This window comes from Ciona robusta, chromosome 7 (assembly GCF_009617815.1).
Source record: "Ciona robusta chromosome 7, ASM961781v2".
Lineage (NCBI taxonomy): Eukaryota > Metazoa > Chordata > Ascidiacea > Phlebobranchia > Cionidae > Ciona > Ciona robusta.
This window is the reverse complement of record NC_143241.1, coordinates 5419999-5446793: the sequence shown is the minus strand read 5'-3', so window position 1 is coordinate 5446793 and position 26795 is coordinate 5419999. Positions and strand designations below refer to the sequence as shown.

The window sequence follows — 26795 nt, the reverse complement described above, 5'->3', positions numbered from 1 at the left end:
ACGAAATTACATACTTCGTAAGCGAGTACGACGGAACATCCGAGCTGTAACGACTGTCGTTTCCCGCCACGCGAGGCTAAAGTAAGCTGCCCATTTATTCACTCGCTTCTCTATATCGCTACCTTGCGCCAACATCACAAATCGGCGTATACAAAATATCGTCCACGCGTTTATTTCGTCAGCCGACGTGTTTTACTCAAAATTAAGCAGTCTACCATTCTATCACAAACATAAAATATTTTACCTGGATTTTCATTTTTAACTTGTGTTAATAAACCCGCTTCCGATAATCCTAACGCTTCATATTGACGTTCAAGTTTAATTTCTGAATCATTTTCTGGTGCGTAACTGAAGAAGCATTTCCTACATAAACTGAAACTCCTAATGGCTTACCGTCGCTGTGTTACCGTGTCGTCTTCTGCACAAATGAAAAGAAACGAAGAATGCCGACGGCGTACAGTTATACTCACGGATCTTCAGAAACATAGAGATTTGATTTTAATGTAACTTGCTATATCCTCGCGTCGCTAGAAAATTTCATTATTAAGAGTTTTTTTTTATGGTTTCAAATATACCAGAAACGTTATTTATCTCTACAAAGAATATTTTAAAATCTGGTAAAAAACAAGGGGTTGGGTAAAATCGATGGTAAAAAACATTTTGCATGTGCAGGCGCGAACAGGCCAGACTAGAAGACGTAATCTTTTTTGAATTGATTTGAAACGTCGAATTCCCAAAGGGCACGTGTAAAGCGCTGAGACAGTTCCGTGTTATGCTTTAGGAATGCTCAGTGTGCATACAGCAGCTGTTGATTAGGTGTTAGCATTAACCAGATTTTTGGTTCGGAAAACGCCTTTGTTAGTCGCGCAGTATACAGTTACCTATTTATGAAAATCCGGATTTGCACATCTAGATAAAAACCTTTATTACTTGAACTTATACTGACTATGAACTGAATAGTAATTAACCAGAACTGTTATATGAAGAACTGAAATATGGAATAGTTTTAAGCAGCAAAGACATAGATAGTGGGCGGGGTAAGATGGGACACCTTTTCATTCTATTTTCTCCTCCCATTTGGAAGTAAATAAAAACATACAAAGAATTATAAAACCGTACCCTCACTACTCCCATAGATCGTTGTTAATTTTTTAAGGACAATCAAAATTTTGTTCTGAAGGTATCCCATCTTACCTCACTGTACTATACAGTTAACCCGATCTTTAGTTACAGATTAAGTTGATTTTTAGTTTTTTAAAAATGTCGGACCCAGCCGAAATTATGGGGCTCATATACATATACGTCTTGGACCAGAAGAAGCGCTGATATGTGTGTTTCTTGTCGGTTTGATTATATTTCTACTATCTCAAATATACAGGTAAGCGGTTTCTTTTTAGTTTGTTAAATAACAAACGGCGTGAAATATAATTGTTTGATTGGGGTAAGATGGTCAATAATTTTAACATCATCGCCATTTGATAGTAAACAAATGAATTGTATACCGGCCGCGCCTGTATCTTTGCGACTTAGAAGAGAACGTTATTATTTATTAGAACATGATTAGGAAATATGTTATATTATTGTGCTAACGGCAATACTATAGTATGGTGGGAGATAACGCGGGCACCTTGAGCATATAATATCCAAATACCATGATCGTGTTTTAAACAATTAACAACGGTATATGTCTATGGGAGTCATGAGGATACAGTTTTATAATTCTTAGAATGCTCTTTGTTTACTACCAAATGGGAAAAATAGAATGAAAAGGTGTATCTCCTTAACAATACTATGTATACACCACTTTAGTAGCAAAACGCTGTTAAATGTTCACTGTTTACACACAACGAATGCGTGACATTTCCAAACTCGATAAAAAGGTTTACTAATCCGATTGAAATTGAACGTCACAGACCACAATAGTCACAACTGTCTACGCAAGTCTTACTCAATTTATACAAAAGTAAAGACGTTTTCGAGGTTACTTTATGCGCGTACAAAAATTGGCGGTGTTGTATATAGAACTCAGGTGACGTGGTATAATCGACCCGTTTGCTTATTCATGCGTCTATGGTAGCATGCACCAAAGCTACCTTCAGGGTACACGAATTATGCAAGTACTAGACTACGAGAGCTTCACCGTAAAACGAAAACAAAAAGAAATCTGTATAAACATATCTATACTCCATGATAAACATATCTACTGCCACGCACTGAGCTAAATTGTGTACTCGAATTATGCGCTGGAGCTTTATCGAAAAAAAATATCTGTATAAATCTGTATAGATGTGCTGTGGTGGTTTTGGATCCTTACGCTGCAATGGATAAAGACACTTGGACCGATAACCTCGAAAAAGGAACGCTACAAAGTTTCATGTGATTTGGTATCACGACGTTTACGTGATTTCGTATCACAATCACATCAACGCCAGTTCACCAACTGTGAATGGAAAATGCTCTTCACTGAGAAGACAAATGAACATTCAAACAGCAGAACTTACAAAATACACTGTATAGTAGGTTGGGGTAAGATGGTCCGTGTTTCATCTTACCCCACGACAATAAACGTTATGCGAATTATCGTTATTGCTTATATATATTCTCGCATAGCGGGACGTTATACCATAGTATACTGAAGTGTATACTATGGTTATACCGTATACGGCTTATAACATGGGCTTCGTATTTTCACACTCAAAATAACAAGTTGTTTTTTTATACACATAAGCAATTTTTATGAAACCTTTTCATTTTATCTACCAGTTTAAATAACTGGGCCAATGGCAGCGGCATCCAGCTTCGAAAAAAATTGTGTACGAAGCGCATGCGTGCTTTAAAAATACGATGTTATTTCGGCGCCTAGTTTTTTTAATGAACTATTATATTTATTTCCATTTTCTGATATTTACTTTGTTACCTATAAATTATAGAGTATTGAAAAATAATAAATTCAAAGTAAAACAGACTCAACGTTTCCTACATTTGCATATTACTCGGCATGTAAAAGTCGCTGCCTTGTATTTATATAAATAAGGTGTACCGCATATAATAAAGGGCAATAATAAGAAAGTAAAATTGACGATAAAGGTCATTTATCCACGGCCCAACTATTTAACCAATCTTCGCACTTTTTGTTCGCCTTCAGTGACGTCATACTAGCCTGCTGACCGCACCGCATCGTGACGTCACCAGAAAGTAATTTGTTCCAGTTAAGTGGGTACTGGCGGGGTGGGTAATGTCCGGATTCGCATGGTAGTCGGACCGTGACGTCATGATGACGTCGTTTCAGTGACGTCAGCATCTCGGCGTCCTGCTGCCGCGCACGTGACCACGCTACGTCACGCGCGGCTCGGTTAGCGGTTTCCAGGATTTGTTTATGGCGTAATAAAAGGGCATTGTGTCCGGAAGCGATTGTGGTTGGTCGCTGCTGACCACGTGGGTAACGCGTGGGAATTTCGAACCCGGAAGAGGAATCGGCGCTTCTGCTAATTCGGGGTAAGTGGCACGTGTTTGGTGCCGTTCGGGGTAAAATAGGGGGCTGGTAGGGGTAACTTTGACGCTTTTGCGTGATTGTAATCCCCTGGGTTTTTAAACTGTGATCCCAGAACGTTCGATTAATAACTCGCGGGGGAGAAACGCTTCTTCGCCAGCCGACGTCTTGCCTGAGAAAAAGATCTGATTTACTTTGACAGTTTATCGACAGAATCTGGTCGATCGTGCGCAAGGCAGAAAACTATAAATAATAACGGTATGCTCCAGAGAAATAATGAAAAATTATGTAACTTCTGAGTAGGGGTGTTTTGCCGAAAAAGGGCGCGTTTTCTTTTTCGGGCATTTGTGAAATTCACCAAAATTAAATGGGAGTCTGTTTTTATTTAAAGTATTTCATGCTTTGGGTACTTAGTTATTTTACTCAAATTCGCAATATAACTTTTACCCAAGTAGTACTCAGAAAAATAAGCTCACTATTCATTCGTTGGAAACCATTTAAATATGTAGAAATACCAATTTACAAAACCGTAGCATTTGACAGTGTAACTTTCTATATGTAAAAGTATAGTATTGTGGTGTAAGATAGAATACTATAGATACCGTTAGCACATTATATCCAATATTTCCTAATTGCGAGTTTTGACAATTAACAACGTTTTTTTTAGTTAGAGTCGAGAGGTTATATCATTCACTGCTTTTTTACTAACAAATTGGATAACAACGGAGAATGAAAACGTGGACCATCTTAACTCAACCTATTAAAAGTAGAACACATAGTAGTATGGTTTGGAATGGGATATGTTTTCATTCCATTTTTATTTTATATTGTAGTAAACAAAATATATGTATTGAATTACACAACCGTAGCTGGTGATCGGGAGAATAGATGATCGGGAAATACGGCATATTATGTGCTAACGGTATTCCATCTTTCCCACAATATGATATAAGTAAAGAAAAAAGGAATGAAAGTCCGCACCGTTTTTGGTCGATATCCGTGACAGGGGTGGCAGGCGACGTAGCAGCAGATCTGTTTGCATTTCGTCCAGTTGCTGATGACCTCATTTCACCTGTTTGCTGATCAACGTAATAACGACGGTACAGGTTGGATTCGGGGAACTTCGGAACCGAAAATTTCCGAGTTCCGTTAGGAGAAACGAACTCTTCGTTGTCCTCTTCTGTGAGATGAAGTAAATTGTGACTGGTATTGGTTTTAAGTAAATGAAACTTAAGTATTCTGGTCAGTTTTAATACAAACATGACAGTTTATACATGTAAGTTTTCCCTTTTTTTAAAAAAAATATCCCTAATTTAATTTTAAACTTATACATCATTAAAGATGGGCTCAGTTTTTTTTTTAAATTAAAACATTTGAAATAAAAATCCCACCGATGGATATTCTTGACAGCCTGTATGTAAGTTGCGATTTTTATTTCAAACGTTCCGGCTTCTTAAAGGAAAAAATCCTGCTAAAAAAACGTTTTTCTACTTTAACAAACAGCTTACCTGTTGAAGAAGGCGCTCGAGAAACCCCGCGTCGAAATTTATTTGTTTTCGTGCGAGAGCAGCGCCACACCGCAGAAGACCTGCCTGATATATTTGACCGCAAGGTGCTGCTGCTGAGTTGCCGACTTTCCATCGCAGGCCGTGCCGGTAGTGACAGTGACGTCATAATGAAGCTGGCCAGTCGAATAAAGGCGGGAGTTCGACAAATTAAACACAAAAAGATGATTGATTACGAGCAAATTATAACATTGCCTGAAATTTTTCTGCCTGTAATAACATTGACCATAGTGAGACTACAATGGTGGTATTGTTACGTAAGACCGTTAAACCACTGCTAATCGAGAATCATCGAACAATAAATCTACAGCTGAGTGACCGACGGTTAGAAAACTTAATTTTATCACCTAGATCACAAAAATAAATCTAACTATGTACAATTACTAAAACATGTACTTGTTTAAATGCGTTCTGTAATTCTGTTTTATCCATTTGCTATAACGACTGTTGATTTACCGCTACTTATTTCCGTCTTTTTTATGATGTGGTATATTACTTAAGACTTCTATACTAAAATCATGCATTTATTCAACATATATATATAAATATATATATATGTATATATATAATATAGTAGGGGGGGGGGGGGGGGGGAGATGGGACACCTTTAGGACATAATATCCAAATATTCCTGATCGTGTTTTAAACAATTAACAACGGTCCATGGGAGTCGTGAGGCTACGGTTTTATAAGTCTTTGAATGTTCTTTGTTTACTACCAAATGAAACGAGAAAATAGAATATAAAGCTGTCCCATCTCCCCCCACCCTACTATATATATACATATACTTGGATAAATACGTGTTGGAATGCGGCTGGTATATTACTGAAGTTACTAAATACCTTTAAAATCAAAAATGTTTAACAATAGGACTTAAAAAGACCTATTTTTTTGTTTCCAAAACTAAAATTTAGCAAAATGAACAATCAAACTACATAATATTTACTACAACTCGTATTTGAATAAAGACATACGTCACTGCTATATTACTGTCAAAAGAGTTACTAAACATAAGTTTAAAAAGGGACTTTTTTACTCTGTTTGCTGTGACAACAATATTACATTTAACCAATATACCACCTCCTTAAAATTGTATTAAACTACAAACTAATAATATAGTGTTTTGGGGTAATTTGGATATTTAGCAAATATTACCAATTAAGAACGCCCTATTAGAATTGTAAGGATATACGTTTATATTTTCTGTTAAATTTTTTCTGTTTACAAAAAAGAGAACATGGACCATCTTAACGCAACCTACTATATAGAACGAAATGCTTTGAAACTATATAGAACGAAAACGAAAACAGCAAAACTATCACAAAATTTAAACCAACGTGCATAAAAACAACGCCATTTAAATTTAAAATTTTAATTGAAAACCACATACAGAATCGCTGGTCAACTTAGAAGTATTTACAATAACAACAACGTAGCGAATGTTGTCTTACAGTTACGATGGCAACCATTGCTGACCAGTGACCAGTTTCGGTCAACAAAAGAAATATCGGAAATCAATGCGACAGATTTAGGATAACTGGTTCGGCGTTTTGTTGGTTTTACATGAAAAGAAAATGAATAAAACATTTTGGTTACTCGCTTTTTGAAAGGGATACAAAAAACAGGAGCGTAAATGGACCTGAATTAGAATTTGCACAGTTATAAATACACATTCTGTTTGCTTAAATTTTTGTAGTGATTTTTTTATAGAACTCATTTTCAATTAGAGTATTAGACAATGAGATTATAAACCGGGTTTTAAATAACAATAAAGTTTTATGAAAACTGAACTGGACCAAAGTTTAAGACGCGAAACTAAAAAACATATAGTAGGGTGGGGGAAGATGGGACACCTTTCCATTCTATTTTTTCATCCCATTTGGTAGTAAGCAAAGATACAAAAAAAAAATTAAAACCGTATTCTCACGACTCCTATAGAACGTTCTTCACTGTATAAAACCTGATCAAGATATTTGGATAATATGAGCTAAATATGTCCCATCTTCCCCCGCCACACTGTATCTAAATAGGAATACTTTTTAAAAGATATTCGGTAGAAAAAAAGGCCAACTGGACTTAATACGCACCAATTTTAACGTGACTAGATATTTTAATTTGTTTTGCGTTCCGAACATAAAATCACATCATTTTTTAATTTTATCTCTTCTAAACGATAATGAAGGACAAAACAACAAGCGTTAAACACGCTATGCGGATAAAAGTGTGGAATATAGCGTCAGCTAATAGGCGTGGCTAACAAACACAAAATCTGCTGTTTTTTGTTTAAGATATTAACCATATGTGATTTGACGTCACAATATTGATAAATGGATAAAAAGTGGTTTTGAATAAATAAATACTCTGAATTGGAACGTAATGAAAAGTAAACCATATGGCCTCCGAGGTTGTGAAATAACAGTACTGTTTTTTTTTAAATTTACGAAGATGATATCAGGGACCAATTTAATTAAAACAACGAAAAGAACCAACAAAACAACAGTCGTTAAAACACCCACGGCCTACGGGTAATAACTAGCGTATAAAGGAAAAGTGGCAAAAATCGCGACTGCTAAACTTATTATTTAGCTGCGGAAATCGACATGTAATTTTGATATAATATTACATATATTTTTAATAATCACCCACAATTTACAAAGTAACATACATGGTAACTCGTAAGCTGGTACGAGGTATTGAACCCGTGTGATAACGACTGTCGTTTTCCGGCCACGCAAGGATAAATAAGTTACATTTATTTATTTATATGCAACATTCTATATTGTAATGTCTGATGTGTAACACTCTATATAGAAACATGTTACAGGGTAGGGTTAGATGGCACATTTTATTCTCTTTACTTGTCCCATTTGGTATAACACACAAAGACTATATATAACTATATACCGTATTCCCAAGACTGTGTTCAAAACACGGACGGGAACTATGGAAAATAGGTGCAGTATCCCATCTTGCCCCACAACACTATATAGAGCAAGTTGTGGTGCAACAGTAGGGTGGAGAAAGATAGGACATTTTTTTTCATTTTTTTTTCTCGTCCCATTTAGTAGTAAACAAAGAACATTCAACGAATTATATAACTCATGACTTCCATATACCGTTGTAAATTGTTCAAAATACGATTAATATATTTGGATATTATGTGCTAAAGATGTCCCATTTTCCTCCACCGTACTATACATTAAAATTCATTTTAAAATACTAATTGTCATTAAACGCTACATTGCCACTTCAGTGTTACAAAACAATCTCCATTGTGACAACGAGATGACATATATGCGTGCCGTCATAGCAACCGGATTCAAACAGCGCAAAACAACCATTAATAATTTAAACGAGCGATTGTAAAATTGAATGATAACGCTATTTAATATTATAAATGCTTTAGAACCACGTATACCTGGATAATGGTATTTGTTCTAAACTGAGCTGAACCTGAGTCGTATAGCCAAAGTTGCACGCGATATAGTCTGACATTTTAATATATAAACCTATTATAACGGGTGGGGAAAGATGGGCACCTTTAGCACATAATATCCAAATATCCTGATCGTGTTTTAAAAAATTAACAACGTTCTATGGGACCTAAGGATATGCTTTTTAAATTCTTTGAACGTTATTTGTTTACTACCAAATGGGACGAGAAAATAAAACGAAACGGTGTCTCATCTTCTCCCACCCTACTGTATATATTTATGATATTTAATGAAGAACAAATAATATGAATAAAGAGTTAACGAGTAATTTGAAAATTAATGACAGTTTGTAATAGTTAATATGAATAAAACACTAAGATATTGTTCTGGGGCAAGATGGATACTGTTAGCACACAATATACCACAAACTACTATACATACTAATTTACGTTTTAATGCATCATATTATTTTAAATATTCTTACAAACAAGCATAAACGATAACAAATAAAAACAAAATGTATCTTACTTATTACTACAAAAAACGTTTCCTTGTTTATATACGCACTAACAAAAATCTGAATATGCACACATTCACTGACTCGGAACTGTTTTTAAATTTCCTGAAAACGTATACGCATCGTTTCGGCAGAGGTTTTATATTTTTACATACCTTATACAGTAAGCACACAACATATATGGTTTGGTACAGGAATAAACCGTCGTTAATACCCACTTGTTTGCAAGTCATAAATTACAAGCGTGTGTGATATATAAAGCACATAGTTACCAGTTAAAAGACAAACAATGTACCGACATTAAGATCAAAGTGAGACTTTGTATAACGAATCGTTTTGCAATTTAATATAAGTTCCGTCCCTGGAGATTTGCCTTAGCGCAGCAAAGCAAATATTTTTCCCGGGATTCAAGCGGCAACGGATCGATATATCTCTACAACTTCGACCCAACGCAAACACAGACACGCGGTTGCTAATTTCACGTTCCCTCAGCCCACTTTATTGAACTTTTTATACTTGCTCAGCTGCAAGTGGTAATACAGATACATATGTGCTAGTCGAAGTACAAAACTACACCCTACACATAACTAGCAAATGCTATATAGCAAAAATAACCTTTTTTATAGCATATCCTAATTCGCTGGGACTTAACACTATCCAGGGTCTGAAACTCCAAACTAAAACCGCATTCGTTTTTTCAGGCTTTAGTGTAAGCCAACGATTTATAAAGTCACTCCAGCGTAACGCGGTATTGTATACACAACTCGCATTTATCATATTCTAACTTTCACTGGCGTGCGTAACAATAGAAAATACGCACATTATGTCCGCAGTATCCGCGCTTCAAACCGCTAACAACTATCTCCGTCGAGTATTGTTACACCATAATAGGCATCAGCTGGCTCTTCTGTACAGTTCTATTACCTTAAAACCGTAGACAATAGGTCGTTGGGCATAGCGACTTAGAACTCCAGCGCTTAGTGACTTAATGTATTCTGAAAAATCGAGCTCTAAACTCGCTGTAACTGCTGCAATGTTGTTCACACGTTCGCTTGGTCAACTGTACAGTAGCCCTACTCCACACACTTGAAAGTTCTATTGTTATTTTAAGCATCTAATAACTTGTATCTTTTCTGGAGAGCGGTTCGGCCGGCACTGAAATATATTCAACTACTGACGTGTTAGAATAACAAGAAGTGCCGCATGCCGCTCTAGCTTGCGGAACAGGCGACGAAATACGCTGATTGAATCGATACAATTGCCATTTCCGCGCATTCCCAATGTTAAACTAACCGTGAAGAAAAATCGGCTACAAAAATGTCAAAATCACTATTTTATGGCTTAACTGCTTTTTGCTTATCGGCAATAAATTGCAGATATAAAAATTCAATATTAAACTTTCAAAAATCGACTAAGGTTTCAAATTCGGTCTGTTACATTAAACATTAAATAGTGTAGTGCCGCATACAATACATTAAGGCGAGAAAGTATGCTGTGGTTTCTGATGAATGGAAGCAACTTTAGTTATTCAAATATAGGCGTATGCTCCCTGTAACAACACTGCCATAGACCGTTTATCGTGTAATGTGAAATTATAGATTATTGCTTAGTTTCAGTACGTGACCTCCAGCGCCATATAGCGGCCACTAAAAGTGAGAAAATAAACAACCTTTAGCTCCACCAGATTTTCGTATCAATCCAAGACTACTTCTAAATAAATAAGCGTCTCTTCTTCTTACCTAAAAATGGTTATTCCCCTTTCTTCATACACTACAGAATAAGCCTTGAATAAGTATATAAATTAATATATAGTAGGGTGGGGGGAGATGGGACACCTTTAGCACATAATATCTAAATATCCTGATCGTGTTTTAATTAATTAACAATGGTACATGGGAGTCGTGAGAACACGGTTTTATAATTCTTTGAATGTTTTTTGTTTACTACCAAATGGGGCAAGAAAATAGTATAAATAGGTGTCCCATCTTCCCCCACCCTACTATATATTTTTATCATCGTAGCGCGAACAGTCGTTATACATAAATGTGTGTTTTCATACACCTTGTGTTCGAGTAACCAGATATGTATTTTTGTATGGCAATATGAATTTAGATAAACCATAAGAGACTACTGGGTTTAAGGAATTGCCGTTGTGTGTCTTGCCCAAAAACACATCCGCCCGCAATGCTAGCAACGACGAGCCTCGAACCCATGTTATTCTACCCTTGCTATAGTTTCTAACTACCCCTACCTAACTTCTACTGTACGACTTGAACAAAGATTTATCAACAGACCACAAAATAAAAGAATAACACCTGCATTTTTAGAAAACAAATAAATCTAATGCCAAAACAGTTTATATGAGACAATATATGCAACTATTTTACAAAACTGTACACAGTTTAAGCAACAAATTATACAACCTACAGTTAATAGGATAACGCTATCCTGTATGATAGATACCACACAGTGCCAAACTGTGAACAAAATACGTAATTAGTTCACAGGTGAAGGCAAATATAACTTAAGATATAGAAGGATGGGACACTTTTAGCACATAATATCTTAATATCATGATCGTGTTTTAAACAATTTGCAACAGTCCATGGGAGTTGTGAGGATAGGGCTTTATAATTTTTTGTTTTCTTTGTTCACTGACAAATGAAACGAAAAAAATGGAATGAAAAGGTGTCCCATCTTCTCCCACCCTACTATATTTCAAATGTTTGAAATTGCAAAACATCTGATGCCCAAAGTCGAAGAAAATTTGCACTGTAGTTAAGTACGGAATACAATTATTATTTTTGCTCTGTAAATGAAAAGGTTCTTTTAACCCATTAAGGTTTCTTTTAGAGGATGTAAGAAGTAGAGAAAAATAGCAAAAGTTTCATATGGAAAAATGAAATTTAGGGGCAAAAAGATTGGATTTGGGTAAAAGAGAGAAAGATATAAGTGAAACCACACCCCAGGATTAAGTCCTGGTTTTCTAAAAGGTCTTATAAAATTCCTAGCATGCAGTATCATAGGACTTCATGCATATGAAATAGAATCTACTAGTTAAAGTAATGTGTAGGTAACTTTAATTGTGTAGGTTAAAATATCCAATAGCAATACAGAAGTACAACAGAGTATTAGTTAAACATCTGATGTAATATAGAGGATGGAAATGAAGAAAAAGATAAATTGACCCGAAAATGATGCTGTCACCTGCAAAAAATAATACATTGTAACTTTCTCTTTAGGTTATTTGAATATTCATGTCACAAATGGGTTGTCTAAATTGTCAACCTTATATATAAAATAAAAAATAATCACCCACAAAGTTACAAATCTAACTTAAAAGTGGGCACTAGGTAAATGAAACAGAAAACCGTATTATAACTACTAACATTGCCCCACCACACGAGGATAAATAAGTTACATCATTCATTCATTGTCATTGTGCATACAAGTATTATGTAAACTGCACACAGATCACTAAGCATGTGACATGCCACACATTAACCTACATAGTCAAACATCATTGGAATTCTCAGGTATGACACGCAGAATTGATATTGTTGGCACTACAATCAATATATTTGTATGTGGCCAACGAATTCTGTTCAGAATGTTGAAGGTATGATGTGGTTAGCGTTGCTCTGGTGATAAAAACAAAATAAAATTAATTATTTTGGTTTAGATAAAGGGAATTTAAAATTGAATGTTTTATGTTTTTAAATGGCACTATTTCATTTAATTAAAAAAAAAACAATACTTCAATAAATAAAAACAACGTATATTTAAACAGATAACAATATATTAAAAAAAAACAATATTTAAAAAAAACAATAGGTATTTTAATAAAGAAAAACAATATGTATGAAATATTAAATATTAACAAGATTTAAAAAAATACTAATATTTCGAAAAACAACACATATATATAGGCTATCAAATATTGCAACATTGTATTAGTAATAAAATTAAATACAACAAAACTTACTGAAGTTTTATCACAATGTCATGAACCTTTCTCTTTGGATTGGTACACAATTTACTGTGAAATAAAAACAATAGTTCAATAGGTAGTTCAAGTTAAAAAGTTTAAAATAATATTGTGAAGAATAATGAATGAATGAACTTGTTTATTCTTATGTAGTGGGGCAACGACAGTCGTTATAACACAGGTGGTCTGTTTCATACATTTCGTGCCCGGTTACTTTGTGGGTGGTTATGGGTAAGGATGTATGTGAAGAAATAAAACTAAATGGAACAATTGCAGGATTAAGTTAGACATAACAGTCCTTAATTTCATAACCCATGGTTGTAGGACCTAACCCATATAGAATAGAATTTTTTTATCAGATATGGAAAGTTTATAAGTAAGTAAATTTAGTTGGAGAATTAATTATGATATTAGAATGAATGCAGTATGTACAAACTTAAACAATTAGGCTTCAAAAAAAAAAAAAAAATCATAAATATATATATATATATATATATATATGTTAAAAAGTTGCATGCCAGTTATTACAACATAAAATCACGCAGCGCACTTTATTTACCAACACAATTCCATTGAAAGTTATTTATTGACAACTTACCACATAAACTCTAGCTGGTTCTCTTTATTAAACCTTGTGACTACTTCAACAACTAATGGAGCAGTGGTACGCGCACTCACATATAATGGACTTACCTTCATTTTCCCGGTACCTACCGACACCTATGTAGAATATATGTGTCGTTAAATGCAAAAATCTTTTTGGTAAAAAAGACAGTTATAGGCGTTGTTAAATGCATTGTAAAAAATAATGAAAAATGTGCAATATGTCTTTGGTCAAAAGGGACACTACAGTTAGACTTTTGACAGATGAATCAGCAAATAGGGTTAAAAAATTAAATTTGCGTTTCTACAACATATGTGTCGTTAAATGCATTGAAAATATTAACAATTTTAGTGTGTATTATATATTTGGTCAAAAGGGCAGTTAGTTACAGGAATTTTTTTAACAAATAAATCGGGTTATAACATAAAATTGAGTTTGGACAAACGAGACAATTATGTAAAAAAGCTATTATTATTTGACAGATAATTTGGGTGAATAATAATATTATACATTTATAAAAAAAACTCTAAACTATAAAAGCATTTAAAAAAAGGTTTTATTCATCAGTTAACACTTAATTATTAAATATGCTTACAGATTGCAAAATAGTTTTATATAAACACAGTTGCTATTTTTAAACATTGAAAAAAGTTGAATTTGTATGAAAAAGTCATGACTTTTTTTACATAAATAACATATATTTATATATATATATTACATCTGATGTTAAAATTATTCCATGCCCTACCTGGTCAAAGAAGGCTTCTACATTCACTTTAGATATTTCAACTTGGAAAAAATTTGAGTTTGTGATGTTAAAACGATTCTGTAACAACAATAAAATATATGAGAGCAAATAAATAGTACAGCCTGTTGATACACATGAATATGATGGTACATGTCCTTTCAATAAATGTAATGTCATTTAAAGGTTAGGAATATATAGAACTCAAAGCGATAACAACAAAAAGAAGGCTATTTTGATAAATTAAGCAATGGAGAACAATAAACACCTGCAGCCATATATCTGCCAATGCTATAATATCTAACTATATATAACGGTCAATTCGTTAAGTGACCTGCCCAAAAACACATACTCCAATATTGTTAGCAGTAATGAGCCTTGAAGCTATAACCTCTGGGTTAAACACATACCTGCTAACCATTGGGCCATGGTGTTTATTATTTATTTAAGAAATTACCTTAACAGTTATAACTGTTGAAGACATATTTGTGTTGAGACAAACAGTAAAATTAACAATTCCATCTTCTTTGATCGTCACGGCTCTCGGAAGAAGAAAGAACAAAGTTAAACCGCATCCAATGAGGCAAATTATTATCGCAAGAACAACGTAACATTTTCTAAAATCAAATTTTTTTTGTTAAGTTGTTGTGAATTTAGGTAGTTTTGTAAAAAAACTAATTTTTAATGTGCAATAATACTACCAAAAACAGGCCTAATTTTTGAATGCATTTGGTAAAATGTCATATCAATTTTTAAAACAAGGTTAACACCATGTGCTTTAACAGACAGTTTAAATACCCAAAACATGTTTTAACCATTGGGTGACTATTTAAACAAGCAGAGCCAATGTATATTAAATTAATGCATTTGCTATATTAAACAAAAAGGGTCCCTAAGTTTGACGATATGAGCATGCATCCCAACAATAGCACCCTTTCCACCATATTTAACTAAAAAATCATACTGTATAAACATATTTGATTTATAATAATAAAAACATAACTTGGGCTAAAATTTTACTCTAATAGCTCTTGGCAAGGGCGTTACTGTTTGTGCAAAACATTTTGCATTCTTTTTGTTGTGTGTATAATTTAAACTTGTAACTAAGTATAAATATTTACGTTCTACGGGGCTTGAGACGTTGGTCATTGTAAGGGATCAGTGCAACCAATTCATCTTCTTGTTCTGTACACAAATAATTAATATTACATGAGGTTTATAACTTATAATATTAGAAAAACATAATTGGATTTTAGTAGTCTAGTAGGTTGGGGTAAGATAGGTTTCATTCTCTTTTATCCTCCATTGGTAGTAAACAGAGCATATTCACAGAATTATATAACTGTATCGTCAGGACTCACAACTCTAAAAGCATTTGCAATAGTCAAAAATGGCAAAAAATCTCTTTAATTCTCCCATTTGGTAGTAAACAAAGGATATTCCAAGAATTATATAACTGAATTGTCACAACTCTTAAAGAGCGTTTCTAATACCTAAAAAGGGCAAAAATTCTAGTTTTTACAGTTAAATGATTCATTATGGTCGATGTTAAAGATTATGACTTACTATCAATATCAACTAGGTCATGACGTGTAGTATGCACAATTGACTAGATGATAATGTATTTACAGTCGGTAAACTATGTCACTGTTTATTTTATGTGTATATTTTATTCGACAATTGTTACGCGACCGTCCATGCATGGTAAACTGTAGAACGAGGTGATTGTACGTCACTCGCTTGTCTCGTGTCTTTATTTCGTTCTGTTTGTGAGCTTTGTTTATCTTAAATTGTTTTTGCAGACTTCAAAAGCATTCAAAAGTGTCACAATAAATGTAATGAAATAATGACTGAAAAGGGACTTCACTATTATCTGCATACAGGACAAATAAATATATTCACACATGAAGTCAGCTCAGCAGTGTGAGTAATAGCTAACAAACATGCAATAACAACAAGTAGGCAAACGCATTACACTCTATGACCTTTTGCGATTCTTCCTGTGCCTTTACATGTTGGGCAAGTTCTCCCGTCTTTCCCACTGAATTCAACGTATGCGAACTCATCTGAACCTGAAATTATAAATTGTTAGAATATAAATGTATATTTATATATTTTATTAGGCTAGGTGGGGGAAGATGGACACATTTTTTCTATTTTCTTGTCCCATTTAGTAGTAAACACAGATAAGAACATTAAAAGAATAATGAGACCGTATCCTCATAACTTTCATAGACTGTATCCATATTTTTGTTTCTAATACAGTAAAGCGTTTAAACAAACATTACAAAATCCAAAAATAAAATTTACCTGTTGGCTCATTATCAGGATAAAACGTTCCATAACTGCTACTGTTTATCGGTTGCTCTGTAGGCTCATAATTCGAATTTTCCACGCCGTCACGAATTGTCATTATAAGTCTAAATTTGACTTAGTATTATCTGGTTAAGGGTGTTAAGGCGGCACTTTCAACACTCACGTGAAAACAAAAACAAACAACAAACATATGTTGTTCATGACGTCATCAACCATTTTGTCAAAAGCGCAACAAGTGTTACCGAATCGAATTCTTAGTTTTACAGATACAGCAGTGTTCTCTTTAAATTTATTTCTCCGATGTTCAATCAAATATAATGCAAGAAAAATACTTAATACTACTTCTCTTAACTTGTAGATTAAACCTTTTAAGGTGTATTGTTTTTTCAACTGAGTCATACTTTTCTGACAGCTACAAAAACCTACAATTTCACACATATGGAAAATGCTGAGTAATATGTTTATTTCTGCAATAGGTTAATAATCGCAAAAAAAAACAATTAAAGGGCAAAATTAAACGTGCAATATGTGTAATGGTTTTAACAAAAAAATTAACTGAACCGCTGTAACACAAAACAGGAAAACGTTGAAGTTTCAGTGTTTAAAAAATTAAAAAAACATCAGTTTTAGTTCAAAAAATTAAAAAAACATCAGGAAACAATAAACATTGGCCCTTCTGCTAAAGTAATAGGCTATGAAAGTTTATATAAATCTGCACAAATAGGGTAAGCTTCTAGTAATACGTTATAAACTTTGCATAGCTTCAGAGCTAGAAGTAAAATATATTGTTAATAAGCATTTTAGGCAGGAAAATTAGTCGTTTTAATACATTTGAGGATACACAGAATCCCTAAGCAAAATTAGTAGGTATAAATGAATTAGTTATAACAGAATACATTGCATCATTAAACTGCAAGCTTTAATTAAGCTGCAAGAATATCATTATATATCCTTGGTTTTTGCAATGCTATCTTTCTCTCCAAATATTCAGCAATTTGCAGAGCAATATCCTCTCTCCACCAAGCACACATGATCTGTAAAATAGGAATAAATGATTTGTAAAAATGACAACTTTTATATGCAACTAAGAAACAATGTGGATTTAGCAGCCACGCTCTTACTTTACACTTTTACTCAAGTAATTTTATGTCTAGAATGTTTTTAAGTATTTTGCTGTTTACTTCCTTCTTTTTAATATTTTAATTAATCTAGCATTCTTTACTGTATTTGTAAAGATAATCAAAACTTATCTTATTTATGTAATGTAACTTGGTCGTTTAGTTGCAATCGGTAAAACACCAAAAATATAGGCAAAAAAAATAATCACACACAAACATACATGGTAACTCGTATACTGGCAAGAGGTGTATTTATTCATTCATAATTAATCCATTTTTCATAATAAGAGACTTGTATATTTTTACCTGAAATCCAACTGGAAGACCTTTATCATTGTAACCAACAGGAACAGTAATAGCTGGGATACCGGTGAAATTACCAAGTGCAACAAACCTGTTCACATACAAATGGTGTTATTTTAACACAATAAAAAATTTGACCCAATTCCTTTCTATGTTAAGTATCTGCATTCTATTCTATGTAGGTGAGGTCCTATAGTGAGGCACACCATGTAAGCTAAGACTTAAGCCAGAGTTGCTCATTAGTCATTACCCCAACACCAAATATGCTCCAACCCATAAGTGACCACTGTGTTGGAGAATGTCCGCTAAGTGTCTTGCTTAAAGAGACATTTAAACAGAAGTTATCGGAATTTAAACAGGTTTGAATTTTTGGAGGAAAACTACCTCATGTTAAGTCCATCTTGGCTTGGATTTGTGGCTCCTACAGCAAGTTCATCAGAATGTATAAGAGGTGCAGTTTGGCCAGTAGTGGGGGTGACAAGTGCATCGTATTTCTTGAAAAATTCCTCAGTTATTTCGATGGCCCTTGTTCTTTGCTTGTTAGCTTGGATAAAATCTTGTGCAGTGATTGATCTACCAAGAGCGAATAAGGTGCGTGATGGAACCGACTGAAATGCAAGAACGGAATTATATCATAACATTATTTTGATAGCAAAGATCAAATTATTAAAAGAAGGAAGAAAAGGGAATTAATGGCAAAATGACACTTTTTAAATGCTAGGTAAAAAAGGATGGAAAAAGCTTTTGTTATGAAGCATGGCTGTTAAACAAAATACAGTTTCCAATTTTGAAGCATTTAATATACAGTTTCCAAAGCACACTCACTTTGAAGCATTAATTTATTTTGGAACTTTTTAAGTTAGAATTAAACTAACTAATCATTACTTCATAGACAAAACATTTAGAAAAATAAATATATATTCCAATCTCTTACAATTGCATTAAACTCATTATCGAAATCTGAACTGATGTTCGTTGACATCTCCGACAATATAGTGATGCGGTGGGCAATACAGATGTCGGTGATCTCCGCAAACTCCGTCGTCTCCAGCGTTGCTCCGGAGGACTCAAGAAGAGGAAGAGCATCACTACAGATCTTAAACATGTCCGGAGAACAATCCTGGATGAGTGATGCGGGGATGAAAATGGTGGAAGAATTTTATATTTTACAGATATTTTATGATTATAGATCAATTTTTGAAAGCGGAGAATTAAACTTTGGGTATTTATGGTAAAAAAATGTGTTTAATTGTGACTTTAAAATATTGTACTAATGTACAATGGTTAGCTTACACTACAGTGGTTGAAAGTTTTTGAGACAATGCCTACAAAACACATACTGCTCCTTTTTTTCACAGGAAAACATGTTTAACCATAACTTATAGAACAGTTTGTCTTCTCTTGTGCATTACAACCCTTATGTTTTTAAATCTTAACATACCCCTATTTGAAAAAATGTTTCAGGCATATGTATGACAATTTTGACTGACAGATCACACATGGTAAATGGGCATGAGGTGTATGAAACAAAACACCCGTGTTAAAATGATTTTCATTGCCCCATACACAAGGAAAATAGGTTACATTAACCCATCATGATTCTCACTTTAAAATATCTCCTGTCAATTCCAATTTTGATGCCGTTCAAATTCCCACCAAACTTCGGAAGTTTTACTTTTGGTTGTTTTAAACCAAGAGGATACCCAGGATCAGGTCCACTCAGTAAAGCATAGAACAAAGCTACGTCACGCACACAGTTACATATGGGACCTTAAAAAAGCAACTTATGTTTAGAAATTTTGTCTTTAAAACTATATGTTCTTTATTCGTAGGTCTACGGATTTAAAGCTGTTGTTTCACATTTTCTTTAAACATATAGTAGGGGTGGTGGAAGATGGGTCACCTTTAGCACATAATATCCGAAAAGCTTTACCAGGTTTTAAACAATTAACAACGGTCTGTGAGAGTCGTGAGCAGATGGACTTATAATTCTTTGAATGTTATTTGTTTACTACCAAATGTGACGAGAAATAGAATGAAAAAGCTGTTCCATCTTTCCCCACCTTACTATATGTGTAAAAAAAACATTTTTTACATTGTTACTCAAGTGTACATGTGCCATAAGCTACAAGTTATAAGCCTTTGCATTAATTCTGGTCTTTATATGACTAAGTTTCATAAACCCTTAGGTGGCCATAGTATGTTCTATGTTGTGCTGTGGGAACAGTATGTTGTCATTGCAGTGTGTAAATAAGGGCTATGACTCTTGGAGGTCATTTATGTTGTGTTTAGAGTAATATACAGTATTTATGTAGGGTTAATGTTAGAGGTCCTATTAAATGTTAAATGTGTCCTTACTATTAAATGTGTCCTTAAGTTTTACGCCCAAAACAGCTTTTACTCTGTTGAGTGAGTATATATAAACAAGAGTCAAAATATACTGCATTCCCAAAACTAATTAAATTGGGTCTCTATGTTGGACAACTAAGTTTAACAGCATTTTAACAAAGTCAGCCAAAAATTTTATAAAAAAATCAAAAACATGAACCAATAAATTAGATCCTTATGTTGGACAAATAAGTATAAATGCATTTTAACAACTCCACCAAAATTTTACTAAAAAATTCCAAAAACGTGACTATGTTTAAAAGTGGACAGCAAGTTGCAACTAACCTGCATGTCCTACACTGTAAGATAAACCATCCACACCAGCCAAAGTAACTCGAGCAAATGTTGGTTTCAAACCAACCACTCCACAATATGCAGATGGAATTCGAATTGAACCTCCTCCATCTGTGCCTGTGGTGAAATGGCTTATAGACATAAGGCTTACAGGCAGTGGCCCAGTCAGAAAAAAAAAATTCATAAAAAATTTATACTAAGTTTTACAATTTTTTTATTTTATAGAGTTCGCAAACAAAAAATCGCTTCCTGGCTGCGCCACTGTTTTCTTGCATTCTGCATATTTTCATGCATAGACGTAACGTTAGGAAGAAGTGTTTGAGGTTTTATGTAACACTAACTTCAAAAACAAAGGGAACCGTAACATTATATGTTTTAGAACCTTAGTTTTAAACATAAAACAAGTATTACCCTGCAGTAAGGTGTCTGCAGAAATGATCAGAGCCAAAGTATATTGCATTTGTGAGAAAAGAAATATGGTATTTAAGATTGTTCTACTGCACTACAAGTATACATGTTTCATGATTTTTCATCAATTACAAAATTTACTGTAATAAGTTACCAATGCCCATAGTTGCAATTCCAGCTCCAACTGCAGAAGCACAACCAGAAGAACTCCCACCAGAAAAATGGTCAAGATGGTACGGTGTCCTGCATGCCCCAAAACCCTGTTTTATAAAAACAATACGAATTTAGAAATATAAAAAATTATAAAAAAAATTAAGCTATTGGACCTGAGAATAAACCAGGGTTGGTCCATTAATCCAGACACCCAGGGTGATGCTACCGCATGTACCTAAAAAGATGTTAAACCCTTTCGCTTCCCAAATGTAGTTGAAAATGGTTTTAATGCTAATGGATGGAAGATCTTCCTTTGAAAGATCAGCCAAGGAAAGATGCAAAATGTAAATTACGTATTAATTATGATAAGTTCCGCTAAACTAGCCCTGATCTAGTGCTCTTTAAGTTGGATGATTCTCGTAACAAAATAAAAATCATGAATTCGCTAGGCTTAATTTTTCTCTTTTAAATATTTTTTATAAAATGTCATCCTCACTTTATATTTGCCGATAAAATAACTCATGCTTACTTATTGGGGTTATTCCCAGAGGTTCCAATACCGAACTCATGCATGTTTACCACAGCAAGTACAATACATCCCAGGTCTCTCATCTTTGTTACAACACCTGAATCTGCTTTTGCAGGTTCATTAGGATGTCTGTATGATGACCCAGAAGTATGGGGAAAACCTTTCTGCAGTTCAAAATGAAAAATAAACATGCAGAATAATAATACATGGCAGACAAATGTCGACTATAATTATTTCGACTTCAGTATTTTTGGGGCAAATATAGGCACTAGTTATGGTACGTAAATAACTAAAGAATAACCAAGCTTTTTTTTACTCACCACTGCAAACTCATCCTTCACAACAATAATAACGCCATCAATTGGGGATAATGTGGTATTGGTTCTATACCTATCAGTTGATGCAGCTGCTTGCTGAAATGAAACTTTCATTGTCAGTACAATGGATATAATAAAATGAAAATGAATGTAAAACAAAACACTGACAGCTTATAATACTGTAAAGTCTAGACTGCTTTATATAGCCTATACTATAGAAAGATATCCCATAATGCTTTACTGTTAGGGAAAACATGGCATAGATCTTAATATGAATATGGTTTATTATTAATGCATGTGTTTTATATACCAACTAGATAATTTAATTAAAAATAAACAAGATGATGTAAAACAAAAGATTTATTTTGTTTTTATCATACTACAATAGTTGGTCTTACCTTCTTTATAGAAGCAATGTCATATTTGACAATGGCGTTCAATTTCTCAGAGTTGGTGATTGCAATAATTGCGTTTTCTGCCACAGCGGTCGGGGTGGTTTCGCCACTCTTGTATTGCCTTACAAAGTCTTGGGCACAGTTGAAATTAAACCCATCTAAATATGAAAGTATGTATATAAAAACGAAAGTATAGTAAGGTGGGGGAAGATGGGACACCTTTAGCATGTAATATCCAAATATCCTTATCATGTTTTTAACAATTAACAACAGTGTATAGGAGTCATAAAAGGATACGGTTTTATAATTCTTTGAATGTTGTTTGTTTACAACCAAATGGAACGAGATAATAGAATGATTAGGTGTCTAATCTTCCCCACTCTACTATATATACCTTGTTTATCATCTCATGTTGGGGCAATTACGATTGTTAACATATTTGTTCTGTTTCATACACCTCATGGTCACTTAATTTTTTGGGGGATTTCTTTCTATATATTCATGTATCAGTATGGTTAACAATTTAGACAACCAATAAAGGTCCACTGAGTTAAAGGAATTTGCTGTTAAGGAATTGTTGTGTATTGTACAAGGACACACATGCCAACAATGGTAGCAGTAAGTTGTTTTTTGTTACAGTATCTGACAATGCATTGTTGCATGTCATACTTGGACCTCAACATACTGTAACATGATAGTTTTCTTCTACAAAGAATTTACTTTGCGAATGGTGATATTTTATAGGTGTTTAAATAAATCTTAAAACTCAAGAAAAACTTAGTACAGCTTAAAATTGTTTTAAAATTAAAAAAAAGTTTTTTTTTTGTGTGTTTTTTTAATGAGTGTTTTTGTTTTGTCAAATACATTGTTTTGTTTTTTAGAAAAAAAATAAATATTTTTTTAACATGACAAAAACGTCACACCCATCAGTGTTGCACATCAAAAAATCACCTTTGGCAACACTGCCATTTAAAACTTCCTGCATTTCCTCATTGGTTAAGCTGACATCATCAGGTTTTGCACACGGCTCAGTTAGTTCAATATTAGGGTAGAAGGTTGGGTTCATTTTCATTTGGATTGTCCGAAATATTTTGAAATCGCCGTTTTGCAGCATCATGTCCAACAAAAACATCTTCCCAAAATACTAAAAAGAGAACGGGTTAAACAGCACAATTGAAACTGTATATTATATACATATATTGTGATTTGTGGCAGTTGTTTATAACCAGGCTTGGAGTCTTTGTAAATTATTTTACCATATGTATTATGTATGTCCAAGACGTGTTTATTGCTATGAGCAAAGACGGATATTTAAAACTTAAAAGTTAACACTACATCATATATATATATATATACATATTCAATAAAAATAAAAAATACTAGTGGAAAAGTCGTACAAGTGTCATAGGACATGAGATTAGGCTAGAGTTGGGCAAAATTGAAAACGTTATCCTTTGACAAGATACAAGTACCTAATCTTTGCAAGTTAATTAAAGAATTCAAAATGTACCAAGTTATATAAGTCTTTAAAAAAATCTGTTTTTAATATTTAAAAATACAGAGAGCAGAAGGGAATACAAAGGGTGTAAGAGTTTTACTCACAGAGTTAGCCACCTTACAAACGAGTGACGTTTTCCACCCACGTACAGCGGGAACCTGGAAATAACAGGAAATATTAGAACAATAAAAGATAAAACGACATTTAAAAAAATCTTATTTAATTTGCTGAATTGTTAAAATTTTAAACTTCTAAAAAATTCCCATATTACTTAGTTTAATCTTAATCTATTTTTTTGGTTGTCAGTAAAATTGTTTAGATCATAATAATTGTTGTTCCGATTTAATTTTTTTTGTTATTTGCCAATCCTTTGCTGGGCACCATAGCACAACTCTTAGGTGCATGGCTGGTCTCATTGGAGGACCTCACTCAAGTAGAATAGAGCTTTATTATCATTAGTATAAACAAATATCAACAAATAACCTTTACTGTTCTTGGTATATATTCCAAGTCATATTTTCCTTTTCTTCTAATCTTGTATTTCTTTGGTCCTTTTCCATGATGGCGAATACATACAAACCAAACTACAAAGGCACCAATGAGGGTGCCAGTCAGTACATCCATACCTAGTGCACTAATAGTTGCAAAACATAAAGTTTCATTACATATCAACGTTTATAAAGTCACCACAAATGAACTATTTTCACTCATAAATTTTTGTATTATTCGTAATTTGATAAGAAAATCTAAACATTTCCAAATTGTTGCAGTACTTTAAATAAATACAAGAATTCAATACACACAATAAAGAAAAAACTTAAGGTCCTAGCTTCTCAATGTTTGGTGGCTGATACCACAGTCTAATAGACTGCCAGAATGGAGAGAGCGATTCCATGAGAGGAGGTTCATACACTGGGGTATGATAAACATTACCCATTCCTGGTTCATATGTTGGGTCAAACCCTGTCCCCACGATGTTCAGAGCCTCGGATTCAATCTTCTCTTTATGGAGCCGGAGCTCAGTGCGATCCTTTTCAGCTTGAAGAAGAGGATAGTAGACCAACTCCGCTTGGTGACTTTCTTGGTTCGTAAATTCTTCTAGAACTTTCCTTTCCCACAGCATTTTGACTCCAATTGCCGATAGGCCGATTCCTAAGCCAAACAGTGCAAAACCACCTAGCCCTCGCACAGGCAAGTTTCTTTTGTATGGCACAGCGCCATAACCTCCAGGAGGAGGCATGTCCTGTCTGTACTTGATATTTTTCCACCCGGCAGACATCTTAACCACACTTCTGCTAAAAGACATTTTAAAGTGTAGATATTAATGATAAACTACATGAAACTTTGTATGAAGTATAAACTTTTTTAATTTTTAGTTTAAATAGTTTTACCATGGCACTGTTTAAAACTCACCAAATAAAAAAAGTAGAACTTATATAGTAAACTTTAAAAACAAAAAGCGTTTCCATGAATTTATTTTTGTTATTTTTTGACAAAATCAGATCTATTGTTTTCAATAAGTTGTAGCAAAGCTTCAGAATCTAATTTGTATCTGCTTTCTTTCCATTTCTGAAAAGCAAAATTTATTGCGATTCCGACGGGCTTTCCTTTCATTCCAAACCTTTCTTTTAAAATGCCGCCTTTTAAAGGAAAAGTGGGTATATTAAAATGTGTAAAATAATCCATAATATCCGCTTGACCAATGTACTTCATAAGCTCCATGAAAACGTTGACCAGATTTTTATCTTGTTTGTAGCTGTCTACTAGTAAATCTACATACACAGTTATCATGTCTTTATCAGGTCTGTACAGGGCCCGGTGTTCAATAATAAACTTTGCAACATTGTATTCATACCTAGAGCATTTGATCACGGACATAAAATGATCTAAATCAGTTTTATCTTTCAAAATGGAAGTCAAAAGTGTCATATGGTTGGGAGAAAAGTGTTTCGATCTGTTGTAGACGTTTTCAAACTCCTCCAGATCAACTTGCTCCGGAAGACCCAGCTGTTTCAATATCCCGCATCTGTACATCATCTTCATAACTAATACCAAGAGCCTCCCATTGAGTATCATGGTAAATTCAACCCATTTTCGCTCCCCAGCCACCCCACCGAGACCACTGCCATACTTAGTGATTTCTTGTAATGTGCTTTCATCTGGTATTGCAGGTTCTTCTTTCAAACGGCCGAAAAATCTAAAATATCTAAGAATCCTTAAATAGTCTTCCTGTATCCTTAAAGCTGGGTCACCAACAAAACGAACTTTTTTGTCCTTTACATCGTAAATTCCATTAAAATAATCAATAACATTACCACTCATAGTCAGAAACAACGAATTACAAGTCAAGTCTCTTCTCGAGGCATCCAGGTACCAATCCTTGGTGTATTCCACCAAAGCACGCCTGCCATCAGTCACTCGATCAATTCTTAAAGTCGTGATCTCAAAATTTTGTTCTTCAACCCTGCAAGTCACTGTACCATGGGACCAGCCGTTTTCACAAATAAGCCGTACATCGTTTTTCCTGAACATTTCAATCATTTCTGTAGGGGTGGCAGTGGTAGCTAAATCAAGGTCATGTGGTGCTTTACCCAACAAAAGGTCCCGAACTGCACCCCCACAAAAGCGAAGCTCATGATTTTCTTTCTCAAAAAGGTGCTGCACAAATCGAAACTCGTCAGTAAACAAATTTGTAAACAGTGGACTCTGTAGTTTAATTATCACAGGTTTGGT

General features: G+C 34.0%; 6 protein-coding genes across 6 annotated transcripts; 1 reads left to right on the top strand and 5 right to left on the bottom strand.

The window, feature by feature from the left end:
- The first annotated feature begins 384 nt into the window (after positions 1–384).
- Positions 385–2380, top strand: LOC149734120 (uncharacterized). Its single transcript, XM_089881269.1, has 4 exons — positions 385–459; positions 1026–1037; positions 1251–1378; positions 2287–2380. The coding sequence occupies exons 1-4, from the start codon at positions 385–387 to the stop codon at positions 2378–2380; spliced, it is 309 nt and encodes a 102-aa protein (XP_089737395.1).
- A 621-nt stretch (positions 2381–3001) lies between these two features.
- Positions 3002–5408, bottom strand: LOC149734119 (uncharacterized). Its single transcript, XM_089881171.1, has 3 exons — positions 4999–5408; positions 4472–4670; positions 3002–3662 (listed from the first exon to the last, which is right to left on the bottom strand). The coding sequence occupies exons 1-3, from the start codon at positions 5162–5164 to the stop codon at positions 3089–3091; spliced, it is 939 nt and encodes a 312-aa protein (XP_089737297.1). The 5' UTR covers positions 5165–5408; the 3' UTR covers positions 3002–3088.
- Positions 5409–11307: 5899 nt separating this feature from the next.
- Positions 11308–16883, bottom strand: LOC149734118 (transmembrane protein 106B-like). Its single transcript, XM_089881588.1, has 9 exons — positions 16654–16883; positions 16329–16415; positions 15465–15528; positions 14801–14960; positions 14347–14424; positions 13593–13714; positions 12992–13045; positions 12516–12647; positions 11308–12213 (listed from the first exon to the last, which is right to left on the bottom strand). The coding sequence occupies exons 1-8, from the start codon at positions 16754–16756 to the stop codon at positions 12539–12541; spliced, it is 777 nt and encodes a 258-aa protein (XP_089737714.1). The 5' UTR covers positions 16757–16883; the 3' UTR covers positions 11308–12213; positions 12516–12538.
- A 222-nt stretch (positions 16884–17105) lies between these two features.
- Positions 17106–24779, bottom strand: LOC149734117 (uncharacterized). Its single transcript, XM_089881546.1, has 13 exons — positions 24546–24779; positions 24167–24220; positions 23516–23708; positions 22568–22722; positions 22173–22265; positions 21854–22016; positions 21325–21432; positions 20754–20879; positions 19687–19850; positions 19015–19200; positions 18465–18688; positions 18084–18171; positions 17106–17693 (listed from the first exon to the last, which is right to left on the bottom strand). Exons 1-13 carry the CDS (start codon positions 24684–24686, stop codon positions 17583–17585), a joined length of 1806 nt encoding a protein of 601 aa, XP_089737672.1. The 5' UTR covers positions 24687–24779; the 3' UTR covers positions 17106–17582.
- On the bottom strand, positions 24697–26604 carry LOC149734115 (NADH dehydrogenase [ubiquinone] 1 alpha subcomplex subunit 13-like). The gene has a single exon (XM_089881599.1). It carries the CDS (start codon positions 25366–25368, stop codon positions 24880–24882), a length of 489 nt encoding a protein of 162 aa, XP_089737725.1. The 5' UTR covers positions 25369–26604; the 3' UTR covers positions 24697–24879.
- LOC149734116 (CCA tRNA nucleotidyltransferase 1, mitochondrial-like) lies at positions 25353–26603 on the bottom strand. Its single transcript, XM_089881571.1, has one exon. It carries the CDS (start codon positions 26601–26603, stop codon positions 25545–25547), a length of 1059 nt encoding a protein of 352 aa, XP_089737697.1. The 3' UTR covers positions 25353–25544.
- Positions 26605–26795: the final 191 nt, after the last annotated feature.

Excerpts from the sequence above, each read along its gene's own strand:
- LOC149734119 (XM_089881171.1), bottom strand. The coding sequence starts at position 5,164 with ATGACGTCACTGTCACTACCGGCACGGCCTGCGATGGAAAGTCGGCAA. Across the intron at positions 4,671-4,998 it reads TCGAGCGCCTTCTTCAACAG|AAGAGGACAACGAAGAGTTC; the intron begins GTAAGCTGTTTG and ends TTCATCTCACAG. Across the intron at positions 3,663-4,471 it reads ACGGATATCGACCAAAAACG|GCAAGACGTCGGCTGGCGAA; the intron begins GTGCGGACTTTC and ends TCTTTTTCTCAG.
- LOC149734115 (XM_089881599.1), bottom strand. The coding sequence starts at position 25,368 with ATGTCTTTTAGCAGAAGTGTGGTTAAGATGTCTGCCGGGTGGAAAAAT.
- LOC149734120 (XM_089881269.1), top strand. The coding sequence starts at position 385 with ATGGCTTACCGTCGCTGTGTTACCGTGTCGTCTTCTGCACAAATGAAA. Across the intron at positions 1,379-2,286 it reads CTACTATCTCAAATATACAG|ATGTGCTGTGGTGGTTTTGG; the intron begins GTAAGCGGTTTC and ends AAATCTGTATAG.
- LOC149734117 (XM_089881546.1), bottom strand. The coding sequence starts at position 24,686 with ATGGATGTACTGACTGGCACCCTCATTGGTGCCTTTGTAGTTTGGTTT. Across the intron at positions 18,689-19,014 it reads ATAATGAGTTTAATGCAATT|TCGGTTCCATCACGCACCTT; the intron begins GTAAGAGATTGG and ends CTTGCATTTCAG. Across the intron at positions 17,694-18,083 it reads GTCTTCCAGTTGGATTTCAG|ATCATGTGTGCTTGGTGGAG; the intron begins GTAAAAATATAC and ends CCTATTTTACAG.
- LOC149734118 (XM_089881588.1), bottom strand. The coding sequence starts at position 16,756 with ATGACAATTCGTGACGGCGTGGAAAATTCGAATTATGAGCCTACAGAG. Across the intron at positions 15,529-16,328 it reads CACAGGAAGAATCGCAAAAG|AACAAGAAGATGAATTGGTT; the intron begins GTCATAGAGTGT and ends ATTTGTGTACAG. Across the intron at positions 13,715-14,346 it reads TAGAAGCCTTCTTTGACCAG|GTGTCGGTAGGTACCGGGAA; the intron begins GTAGGGCATGGA and ends TATTCTACATAG.
- LOC149734116 (XM_089881571.1), bottom strand. The coding sequence starts at position 26,603 with ATGATTGAAATGTTCAGGAAAAACGATGTACGGCTTATTTGTGAAAAC.